Source organism: Myotis davidii, unplaced genomic scaffold (assembly GCF_000327345.1).
Source record: "Myotis davidii unplaced genomic scaffold, ASM32734v1 scaffold1286, whole genome shotgun sequence".
In the NCBI taxonomy this organism is placed as follows: domain Eukaryota; kingdom Metazoa; phylum Chordata; class Mammalia; order Chiroptera; family Vespertilionidae; genus Myotis; species Myotis davidii.
The window spans coordinates 318,332-330,721 of record NW_006296619.1 but is presented as its reverse complement, the minus strand read 5'-3'; the positions used below and the strand labels follow the sequence as shown (position 1 = coordinate 330,721).

Sequence of the window (12,390 nt, the reverse complement as noted above, 5' to 3'; positions counted from 1 at the left end):
GCAATTAAAACCGCTTCCCTGGACTTATCCCAAGCAAAGACTACAATTTAAAGGTATGCGACCCAAACTCTGGATTTAAGGAAACTGTTCTTCCCCAACGCTCCCCAATCCTGGATACCAACGACTGGCATTTGGTGAAACTAATGAGAATGGCCTCTGAAGGTACGAAGAAATTAAACAATTCATTTGCAGTTGCCTGGTTTTTAATACACAGAGGCGCAAACAAAAGGAAATCCCAGTGTCTTTATTATGGAAAACCATCAACTGGGTGTGGGAGAGTAGGTTGGAAGGTAAGAGGAAACCCCAGTCCAGTCCTAGGGCTCTCTTCCGGGCTGACCCCACAAAGGAAGGTCTCAAACTTCTATTCCCTTTCCTCCCAACCTCCATATTGTGGATAAAGGTTTGTCCTTGGGGATGAGTAACAAAACTAGGTTTATTTGTAATGAAGGCCAAAGATCAAGCCAGGGGGCCTAAAGTAAGGGTCCTTTGTGGGAAAATTTTAAGTGCAGACTCTGTACCCCGGCATCTTGTTAGGGATTAACCTACTGTAAGTAGTCTGTAAGTCCAGTAAGGAATACTGAAAAACAACATGGTGGAGATGTGTGAGTGGAGGGCAGCACTCCAAGCTTGGAGGGGAAGCATTTCCTCTTCCATTACATGAGATCTCTCCCTTCCTCCAGTGAAATAGTTGGCCCCAGGCGTGGTTCCTGGAGTGTGCCTGTCAATTCCCTGGATGCCTCTTTAAAATCGGAAGCACCACCCTGCACCACCCAGGCACAGCCAAACAGGGAAAACATAAATAAAAGGCGAAGCCTCACTCAGGCAAGGCTGTGGTTACAGAAGGGGCGGGGCTTCAAAGGTGCCTAGGATTGACCAGAAGGAAGCACTAAGAGGCAGGAAACCTATTTGTCCTTCTTGCTTTCCCCATTTGGCACTGCTGTGGCGGTTGGGGCCACAGACTGCTCCTCGGGAATATTATCCCCAGTCTTCCATTGCTTCTTGGACCGCTGATACAGTTCATTCAAGCTGAATTCTCGGATCACATTCTCCTGCACAAAAAAGATGCAGAGGTCAGGGTTGCGGGGGAGAGTTCAGCGTCTGGGAAATAAGTATTTAGGCACAGTTTAGGAAAAGAGGAAGCAAAGCACAGAAATTTACTCTAATCTAAATCTCTTTTATGGGTACCTAGAAGTCAACTAATACTTAAGCACCTATTATATGCCAATCACTGTGCCAAGAATTATAGCTACATAATAATGTAATCTGCAAAACAACCCCATGAGCCAGGTATTACTGTCTCCAATTTACTGCTAAGGAACCTAGGGGCTACAGACTATAGATACAGGTCCTTTAAGACTGAATCTTAACTAATAATTTCCCAGTACTAGCAGGAGAAGCATAATATAAATTTGCTGAGTGAATTCATGCATGAGCTCGAATAACTAGTCCACATTGTGGGTAAGTGGAAGAGCTAGGAATCAAACCCAGGTTGGGTTTCAAAGACCACCTACTGTCCCATATGCTTCTCCAAACCACTTGCCCACTCTTTGCTGTACCTCAGAGAAAGTCCAAGAGACAGCTCGTCCTTTCTTATCAATCTGTGGCCGCCGCATGACTTCCTTGCCACCTTGGAACAGGATCAGGGTAGGAAGCTGCTTGGTGAGGGGGGATGTGCTCACTTTGTACCTACAGGACCCAGAAAGTACTCTGTAAACGCATGTATATACATCGCTCGAAGTGATTCCCTGTTTACACCTTCAACCCAGACCTTCACATACCGTTTACTAACATCAGTGTAGCGTCCAACGTCCACCTTCCCAAAATTTAGCCCTGTACAGTTGTACCTGAGAAGGATATATTATTTAACATAGTGTAAGAAGAAAGAATGGATCACGGGAAGTTGAAGTACAGCTATTGGAGGAGATGCCTTGGTTGCAATGTACAAAAATTAAGGTCAAAAAACAATGAGAGGGAAGGTACAGCCTCTCAATTCCCATCATCCCTCCCTTTGCACCACTCACTTGAGGGAAAGGTCAGCGTAGATTGGAGCAAATGATTGGCAGTCATTAGACCAATTGGCAAAGAACTCCACAATCCAAGTGACCCTCTTGTCCCGCTCCAGCTCTTCCTGCCACACACAGGGGAGAAACAGTGAGCTGGATCACACAGGCTCCTGGAAAGGTTCAGACCTTAGCGTCTTAATTCCTCATCAGGGCTTCCCCTCTCTGCCTCCCTTAGCTCCCATGATGAACCAAGTATCCTTGACTTCCATTCTGAAGCACAGTTGCTCCTCCTAGTGAATAGGGTGCACAACTACAAATTTACCCACAATAGACCCAAGAAATGGGAGGGAGGATGATCACTCACATCAATGGTTTTATCGTTGAAGTACTTGATGTACTCAGGGCCCATGTACAGCGGAGGCTTGCATGTCATCAGGAACACTAAACACAGAAAAAGAAGTATGTTGAAGGAAACAAACAAGGCCTTGGGCAAGGATTTACTTTCAAACCAAATCAAAGACTTCAAGCACCAAAGAACACACTTTGTGGACATATATAGACCACTGACACATTCCCTTCCTCTTAAAGTCTCTAGATTCATACCGTCTGAGCTACACACATAATTAGGAACAGGTATGGAAGAAGACTATGGAGAAACTGGTTTGGATTTGGTTCCAACCAAGTCTTGTAGTCTCCTTACCTATGCAGAGTGTGATGTAAAGCAGGCCCATGCGAATATCCAGGCGGAAGAAAAGAATTGCATTGGCCACTTTACTGAACATGAAGATGTTGCCTATATGTTGCTCCACAGTGACTGAAACACAAAGATGTCGCGGGTCAGGCTAGGCAGCAAGCTCCTATATCCCATCCTTGGTCCCTCTTCCTGGAATACTTTGAAATGGGAGAGTGGGGGAGGGGGATAAAAGTCCAAGATCAAATTCAGTGTTGGCATGGAATGAGGGACTGGTACAGTAAGTAATGCCTCTCTCATAACATGAATGAAAACACCTCCGAAGGGCTTTAGGCCTCCCCTTGGGAGACAGAGAAACGCTAGACTTACTGGACCTGCGGTTCTTCATCATCACGATGGCACTGAGGAACATCAGGATCTCTATTTCTCTCTGCAACAGAATCAGAGTGGCAGACATGCCATCAGCAGAGATAATCTGGGTGGGTAAAGGCGCCAATGTGGAACAAAACCCAACAGAGATCCAAAAAGGGAATAACAATAAATAACTACGCTAAGGTGTAGTGGGAAAAACACCAGTCAGAAGATCTAGGTTCAAGTTCTAACCCTGCCACAAACTGGCTGGTGCCTTTCAGCATATCAACTGCTGAGCTTTGGTTTCCTCCACTGAACAATGTCTATCTCAAAATGCTATTATAAAGATTAAATGATAATGGATATAAAACAGTTGTATAAAGTATAACATGGAATAAAACTGTGAGAAATTACAACCAATTCTGTGATTCTGGGAAAACGAAACTTTTCCGGGAAGACTTTCTTGTAATATTACATTCATACAGTATATGGTTATTTACTTTATTTCAGAGCTCCCAAGGCCCTTTTCAGTATCCTTGTCTTATGGGTCTTTCTCACATTCTAGAAAGTGATGGCAAACCTGACACGCGTGTCAGAGGTGACACGTGAATTCATTTTTTTGGTTATTTTTCTTTGTTAAATAGTATTTAAATATATAAAATAAATATAAAAAATATAAATCTTTGTTTTACTATGGTTGCAAATATCAAAAAATTTCTATATGTGACACGGCACCAGAGTTAAGTTAGGGTTTTTCAAAATGCTGACACGCCGAGCTCAAAAGGTTCGCCATCACTGTTCTAGAATGTAAGCGCCAAGTGAGCAAAGTGAGAAAGACAATAAACATGACAAAGAAATAAGTAATTTGAAAGAGTAAATAACTGCAATGAGGAATAACAATGACCATGTGAAAGAGAGCATTAGAGGAGGGCAACTATAAATTAGATGATCTGAGGCCTTTCATACCTTTCTGTTTAACTTTCTGTTTATAATGCAGGGGGCAAATCAATGTCAGACAGAACCAATCAACTGTGATTTACAGCTGGAAGTCAGAGACTTACATTTTTAGCCTCAATTTCCAACAAAAAGTAACTTACTGGATTTAGAAATGGCAATGTAAAGTGGAAGTTAGGGAAGATGATAGACCTTACTACATATACCTGAGCAGAAATGAGGAAGAGTTGACCTAACCCGTTTGGCTCAGTGGATAGAGCATTGGCCTGCGGACTCAAGGGTCCCAGGTTCGATTCCCGTCAAGGGCATGTACCTTGGCTGTGGGCACATCCCCAGTAGGGGGCGTGCAGGAGGCAGCTGATCGATGTTTCTCTCTCATCTAACTCTCTATCCCTCTCCCTTCCTCTCTGTAAAAAATCAATAAAAATATATATATTTTTTTTTTAAAAAAAAGAAATGAGGAAGTTTTCCCAAATGAAATTGGGTTAGCCCAGTGGTCGGCAAACTGCGGCTCGCGAGCCACATGCAGCTCTTTGGCCCCTTCAGTGTGGCTCTTCCACAAAATACCGACTTCTGCGCATGGGCCACGAAGTTTCAATCGCACTATAGGTGCGCACCTGCACGTGGTATTTTGTGGAAGAGCCACACTCAAGCAGGAGGCAAGACTATCTCCTTACATCAAGGTAGGACTGTGTGACTAGCACTCCTGAATGGAATGTGAGTGGAAGTGATGTGTCCCTGTTGCACACAGGCAGTAAGAAAGGGTGTGTCCTTGCATTCTAGGTCTCTTTCTTCATCTGCTGGCTGGATGATCCGGGGATGACCTTAAGTCCATAAATTGAAGAAAGTATGAGACTGGATTCCAGACTAACTACATGAAGCAGAGCCCTTTTGATTGTTCTGCTTGTTTGCTCATTGTTTTTAAACTTTTTTTATTATGGACATTTTCAAACATACACATAAGTTGAGAGGATACTGAATGGTAGCAGAATATGACAGCCCAAAATATGCCACTTTGGCTGAAGGATTCTTTTGAGCCTAAAGGCAATTGAGAACTAAATACTAAAAAAAGCCCAACCCATTTATCTAAAAGCAAGTCATAAAGTTTCAAAGGTGTCCCTCTAACCCAGTGGTTCTCAATCTTCCTAATGCTGCGACCCTTTAATACAGTTCCTCATGTTGTGGTGACCTCCAACCATAAAATATTTTCGATGCTACTTCATAACTGTAACTTTGCTACTGTTATGAATCGTCATGTAAATATCTGATGTGCTATATGTGTTTTCCGATGGTCGCTGAGAACCGCTGCAACCCACTCTACCAGGAAGGACAAAAAGTTAATCAAGGGAGATAACCTTAATCCCTATTAGCTTGAAGACAGCACCAGAGGAATCTATATAACAAACTAGACTTTATATACCACTAGTTTATCTTCCTATAGTTAGTCGCCTCTGGAAGCCTAAAAGTTCTGTATCTAGTCATTTCTCCACAATTTTACTGTTCTTTGTTAAAGACACTATAAGCCAGAGTTTTAAGCCACCTCTTTAGTAAAATCTTTAGTAATATCCGTTATATTTTTTAGTCCCATTTTGGTGAAAGTAATATAGGATTATCAGATAAAAATAGGATCTTTTGAAGTAGCATGGCTACCCTTAAGCTAATTACTAGATGGTCTGGGAAAGGACAAAGGAAATATTAAAGAGTAAACAAGGGATGGAGGATAAAAGTAAGGGAGTGGGCTCTGCTAAAGGTCAAGACTCGTTTTTTGGAAAAAAGATCAAAACTCGCCCTAACCGGTTTGGCTCAGTGGATAGAGGGTTGGCGGCGGACTGAAGGGTCCCGGGTTCGATTCCGGTCAAGGGCATGTACCCGGGTTGTGGGCACATCCCCAGTGGGGGGCGTGCAGGAGGCAGCTGATCTATGTTTCTTTATCATCTATGTTTCTAACTCTCTATCCCTCTCCCTTCCTCTCTGTAAAAAATCAATAAAATATATTTTTTAAAAAAAAAAAGATCAAAACTCAGGATGGCCCTCCTTCCTCAGAAACAGATGCTGCGATACAGCAGAGGGCCCAGACCAGCGTCTGTCTGGGTGCTCCCTGCACCCCTACTCAGGAAGTCAAGAGCAAGAGGCGTGGGAAAGATTTCTCTTCGATGTGTTTTTTACAATTCCTTTTCGACTGGTGTAACCACTGTATTCATTTCTGCATCCTCCGAATGCAGCACAGTTCCTAGCACATGGTGTGCCTTGAGAAGCGGGTGGTAGGAGTATGAAGGTAATACGGCCAGGAGCATGGTTTCAAGTCCTAACCGTGTGACCTTGGACAAGCAGCCTCATCACGCCGAGATCAACTTCCCCACCGGTAGAACGGGAGCACGACTACTTGTGTATCTCAAAGGCTCCGTGAGAGGCTTACAGGTGAGCAGCACTGTGGGTGGCTGCACTCACGTACGCAGAGCTGGGGTCTGGCTGTCGTGCAGGCTAGCCGTTTTTACCGTCTTCATCAAACACCAAGAGGTTTAGACTCGATTACGGCCCAGGCCCTATACGTTAATGGTAAGCCCGCTACAGTCGCGGAATCTCGAATGCAACCACAGAGAAAGGGACCGTCAAGGTCGCGGGGTCCTGACTAAGGCGGGGGTCGCTCACCCAGTCAAAGTCACACGGGTTGCCGTCTTCGCGTTGCGTGGGGAGAGTGTGACAGAGCGGGGGCAGCTTCCTCACGAGTAGGAAGGCAGCAGAGAGCAGGGCTGAAAGAAGGTAGTAAGGTCGGGCCAGCCATCGTGAAAGGCGCGGCACCGAATACACCAATGCAATCAAAGGTGCCAGGACCGCCATCTTCTTGGCCGGCGGCGCAGGCCGCTATCGGGTGTCCGTAGGCCTGGCCCCGCCTCTTCCACCATTGAGACGCCCAGTGGGCCGAGTCGTGGATGCACCGCCTCTGGACCCAAAAGTCGATTTCTGATTGGACGCTACGGTACGCACTGAAAAAAGGTATTTGATACTTTATTGGTCAATCTAGCTGTCGCTTTTCCATCTAAGTCATTTTATTGGATATGCGACTAGAATAAAGTTAGCTAGTAATTCCTGTACGTACTCACAAAGCGACGGAAGTAGTTGCCGGAATGAGGTAGGCGGGCCCCGAGGCATCCAATGATCAGTGGCTCATGGAGGAAGAGGACGGTACGCCGGAAAAGGATTGTCCAATGAAAACCACTAGCGCCAGACACCAGGACAGCGCTGGGGCAGAAGGAAAGATGGAGAATTTCACGGCGCTGTTCGGAGCTCAGGCTGACCCACCCCCGCCCCCAACCGCACTCGGCTTCGGACCAGGAAAACCTCCACCCCCGCCTCCTCCTCCTCCAGGCGGGGGGCCCGGCCCGGCTCCGCCCCCGACCGCGGCCACGGCCCCGCCCGGTGCTGACAAGTCAGCAGCTGGTTGCGGTCCCTTCTACCTAATGCGGGAACTGCCAGGTGAGTGCTAGGCCTGGCCAAAGTCAGCCAATCAGGTCATAATGAGGGGGTGATGGGCGTGATTGTTAACTGGGTGGTGAAGGTGCCAGGTAACCTAGGCAACTCGTGCCAGACCCAGGAGCTCTAAGTTGAAAGGCCTCCGTGTAACAAGTTTGAGGAGATGGAATCAAGAGTCATTTTGAACATGGTTCCAAAATTCCTTTTAGTTCATCCCAAGTTCTGCTACATCAAGAATTAAGGGAAATAATAATGGCTATTGGTACAGTAATTTGAAGTTTATAACGCAGTTCTATATGTGTAACATAATATATAGAATAGCCCCCTGAGGTAGGCATTGTTATCTACATTTTATAGTTGAAAAAACTAAAGCACAGAGAGGCTGAAGCATAGAACTTTCCTTTGGTTAGTTATTGGTTGGTGTCTACCACTAACCTTACCTATTCTGACTTTACCTATCAGTTGACAGATAATTGAATATATGTTTTGTGCAAATGTTGAGTGTGTAGGTAGAAGGGGGAAGGACATATGATGAGAAGAGGAACAAGATTAATAAGTCTGGTCCATATTTTTAAGAAGCTTGTTTTACTTAGGGATGCAAAGTATGTAGTTTAAGGAAAGTGACCATATTTCTTATCAAGGCCAATCTCATTATTTGGTGGTCATGCCTCACAATTAAGAACTACGTGGTGGTTTTCAAAATATTATCCAAAATCAGAGCAAGAAGAAGTTGTCACTTGAGCTAGACCTTGATGAATTTATATTGGTGAACAATATTAGGAAGACTTTTCCTATAATTAGGTTAGTTTTCCTAAAAGGAAACACTATGAGGGGTGTTTTTTGTTTTTTTCAGGACATTAGGAGACCCATTTGGATGGATCAGAAATTTTGCATAGGGGACTAAAGGTTGACTAGATCCCAAAGCTAAGTTATAGTAAAATGTGTTTAACCATGAGTGCCAAAGGAATTTTGAGGTCTTTCCTGAGGGCTATAGGAAATCATTGAAGGTTTTGTGTGTTTTTTTAACTGATGAGTACTGCTTCTAAAAATATCTAGAGAATGGGAGGTACCATGTATTGTGGCTGGGTAGCTCAATTGGTTAGAACATTATCCTCATATGCCAAGGTTCAATCCTCAGTAGGGGAACATACAAAATTAAACCAATGAATACATAAATAAGTCGAACAACAAATATCTCTTTCTTTCTCTGTTTCATCACCCCCACCCCCAATGTCTCTCTCGTAAAATCAACCAATAAATAAAAAGCCATAGTATCTACACAGAATTGACTAAGTCACAGAGGTGAGGGACATCCGGCCCATGGGCCATTGTAAGGCCCGTGAAATCATTTGGTCTAGCTCTGACAAGGCATGAGGGGTGAGTTAACTAAATGTTTGATCAAATATAGCAGGCTAATTTTTAAGTGATAATTTGGTATGGCCCAAGAATGATGTTATAAATATCTAAATGGCCCTTGGCAGAAAAAACGTTCCCCACCCCTGGACTAAGAGGAAATTGGAAGTGCAAGATTAGTTTTCAGGAGAGGAGTCAGGGCTGGGGAGAGAGATTTTAAATCATCTTCATAGAACTGACGGTCAGAAAGTTGGAATGACTCTTAAGTTAAAGCTCAGAAGAGGTAGAGTGTCTTCTCACCTGAGTCTTGAGCATAACCACCTGGAAGGAGGAGAGTCAACAGAAAGGGGATAAAATCAGAATAGTATAATGGCCAGAGGCAATGCCGAGTTTGAGGAGAGGTACTCTGGCACTGTGTCTCCTACCATTAATAGTGTGTGTTTTTATTTTTGTTGATGAGAGAGGGGGAGGGAGAAACACCGATTTGCTGTTCCACTTTTTATGTATGTGCCCCGACCAGAGATTGAACACACAACCTTGGTATATGGGGACGACACTCCAACCAATTGAGCTACTTGGACAGGGCTGCTCTCTTTCTTATCAATGGATTGTGCCAATATCTTAAATACACTGATTTTTTTTTACACGGTTTAAACGAACACATACTGAAAAGTATAAAGTGTTATATAAATGTAAGGCATTATCAGTATAAATATTGTGTGGCTGACTTAAAAACATCTTCTTGCCCTAACCGGTTTAGCTCAGTGGATAGAGCGTCGGCCTGCGGACTGAAGGGTCCCAGGTTCGATTCCGGCCAAGGGCACGTACCTTGGTTGCAGGCACATCCCCAGGGGGGGTTGTGCAGGAGGCAGCTCATCAATGTTTCCCTCTCATCAATGTTTCTAACTCTCTATCCCTCTCCCTTCCTCTCTGTAAAAAGTCAATAAAATACATTAAAAAAAACTTATTCTCCCTGCATTCTCTAGGCAGCACGGAGCTGACTGGCAGCACCAACCTGATCACACACTACAACCTCGAACATGCCTATAATAAATTCTGTGGGAAGAAAGTGAAGGAGAAGCTGAGTAACTTCCTGCCTGACCTGCCTGGAATGATTGATCTGCCAGGTTCCCATGATAACAGCAGCCTTCGCTCCCTCATTGAGAAGCCCCCTATTCTTGGGGGCTCTTTTAATCCTATCACAGGGACCATGCTGGCTGGATTCCGCCTCCACACTGGCCCAGTGAGTCCCCTCTTGGGGAGGAAGGAGGCAAATGGGGAGGTCTGAAAGGCATGGAGGCAGTTTTTCTGTCCAAGTCTGTTCCTTCCTAACTTACTGAGCAGAACAATGGGGAGCAGGGGCTTTGCTCCCTCCACTCACCCAGACCTTTCTTTGGTTCCTCCAGTTGCCAGAGCAATGTCGTCTGATGCATATTCAGCCTCCCAAGAAAAAGAATAAGCACAAGCACAAACAGAGCCGTACCCAGGATCCTGTTCCCCCAGGTAAGCAGCAGTTCTATTCAAAGCCAGAAACCTGATGTTCTGGATCTGCTTCACCCATCCTCAGTAAAAAAAAAAAGCAAGGAAGTTCCTTACGGAGTCCTGGACTCCCAAATTCTCCTGATAAAGAAGTTGATGTTCTGGGGTCTCCTGGGCAAATAGGACCTTGGGACAGGGACCTTCGCAGTGCCTCCATATCCTCTCTGGCCATTTGAACAAAAGCAGTTGCCCTTGACTAGGGGTTGGGTTTCCCTATAATCTGCAGAGTTCTAGCAGGAGGGGATTTTGAGCTCTACGTTTGATAGGCACCTAATGTCTCCAACAGAAACGCCATCTGACTCAGATCACAAGAAAAAGAAAAAGAAAAAAGAAGAGGATCCTGAACGGAAAAGGAAGAAGAAAGAGAAGAAGAAAAAGAAGGTAAAATAGGGGCCTGTTGCTGTAGCCCAGTGAGTTCCCTTATGTCTCACCCCTATACTAGGTAGAGTCCTTGGCTGCAGGTTGGACCCAACATTGTTTTCCCATCCACTCCTGGTCAATGCCAAGGCTACTTCCTAGTTGTTCTTGTGTTCCTGCTTTGTCTTCCCCAGAACCGACACAGTCCAGACCACCCAGGTATTGCCAGTTCTCAGGCCAGCAGCAGCAGCAGCCTCCGCTAACAAGACAACTGGATTCTGCCATAATGACTTTCCCTGCTGTACTGAACCTGCTGTCAAAAGCTGCCTTCCTGGCTCTTGGACACTGCCTTAGGAGCATCTCCAGTGGCTGGATTAGAAGCAGTCCTACTGTGCTCATAAGAGGAATGCATTATGAGAGAGAAGGGCCATGCTTTTGTAAGGCTCAGACCAGCTTTCTCATGGACATCTCTTCCTCTCCCAAGGAAGCTTTCTTTTCATCTCTTTTGTGCAGTTGTCTGATTTAGGACCTTATCTGATTTGTTAGGCTTTTTCTTTAAAAAAAAAAAAAATTGCATTTATCAAACTGGCTGAAGTATGACTGCCTATTAAGAGGTAAGTGCCTTTCTGTGAGAGTCAGTTGAAGCCACGGCATGCTAAGATCTGGGGGGATTTGGGCCTTGTATTATATTATCAGTAGGCAGGGAACCAACCAAAATGAAATTGGGGAACATGGTCCAAAAGTTAGGAAGAGTTTGTTAGTACCTTTCCACAGACAAATAGCACCTTGCCCATAGCAAGGTGCTTCATACTCCATCTGAAGAGTTGATCCAGTTAGGGCTTGACTGTATTCTAGGTCAATTTTGTGTTGAAACAGAATAGCCAACCAAAAAAGCACCTACAGTCAATCACCACTGTACTTCAACAAGTTGATTCTTGGTCAAGCCCATGATTTTTTTGAAGTGAATATCTGGCAAGCAAAGGTAAATGCTTCTCTTATCTTTATACTAGTAGTAAGAACTTTGGAACTGCCTCATTCCTTAGTTAAGACAAAGTATTTGGCTGATGTGAAAACATTTCTAAGCTTCTAAGACATCAACAAAAGGCAGCCTAAACTAACAAAATGTAAAGTTAAGTCCCTTTGGTCTTTGCAGGCCAAATAACTGAAAAAAATCTGAGAAAACCCAGGCTAATGTAATCAGACTAGAAGTTAAATTGGCAGAACAGTTAAAATATATTGCTACCAGCCTCTAGATTATAGAGGGAAAACCACTCATTCATTTAGCTCTAATTTTACAGTAGGATTTCAGAGTTCATATACTTGTTATAAATAGTGAAAACAAAGGGTTCTAGCCAGTTTCCTGAGATTAAGTGTCCAAGGGTGCCTATTAAAATTAGGGCACAGCCTTTTGCTTTTGCAAATAGAAGACAAAAATAGGAGATATCAAATTGAACTGCCACCCATATATACAGTTGGCCTTTAAGAGGGCTTTCATATTTTGATCATTCAGTCTTCCCTTTGGCTACATCCAAAATGAACTTTACTTTTCAGAGACAATTCTGTATTAAGAAACAAGTGTGGCACAAGTCAAGAGTTCTCTAAGCTTCGAAATGACAGGCTTTAGTAGTTGCAAATGATTTCCCATTCCCAGGAATTTTGGGGATTAAATCA

At 44.2% G+C, this 12,390-nt stretch overlaps 2 protein-coding genes across 2 annotated transcripts; one reads left to right on the top strand and one right to left on the bottom strand.

Annotated features, from left to right (window-relative positions):
• Window positions 1-185: 185 nt before the first annotated feature.
• On the bottom strand, window positions 186-6,958 carry TMX2 (thioredoxin related transmembrane protein 2). The gene is made up of 8 exons (XM_006772071.2): window positions 6,649-6,958; window positions 3,064-3,124; window positions 2,704-2,817; window positions 2,368-2,444; window positions 2,022-2,128; window positions 1,779-1,844; window positions 1,557-1,686; window positions 186-1,049 (listed from the first exon to the last, which is right to left on the bottom strand). Exons 1-8 carry the CDS (start codon window positions 6,835-6,837, stop codon window positions 903-905), a joined length of 891 nt encoding a protein of 296 aa, XP_006772134.1. The 5' UTR covers window positions 6,838-6,958; the 3' UTR covers window positions 186-902.
• Window positions 6,959-7,120: 162 nt separating this feature from the next.
• Window positions 7,121-12,326, top strand: MED19 (mediator complex subunit 19). Its single transcript, XM_006772067.2, has 5 exons — window positions 7,121-7,473; window positions 9,810-10,066; window positions 10,230-10,326; window positions 10,649-10,743; window positions 10,914-12,326. The coding sequence occupies exons 1-5, from the start codon at window positions 7,167-7,169 to the stop codon at window positions 10,980-10,982; spliced, it is 825 nt and encodes a 274-aa protein (XP_006772130.1). The 5' UTR covers window positions 7,121-7,166; the 3' UTR covers window positions 10,983-12,326.
• Window positions 12,327-12,390: the final 64 nt, after the last annotated feature.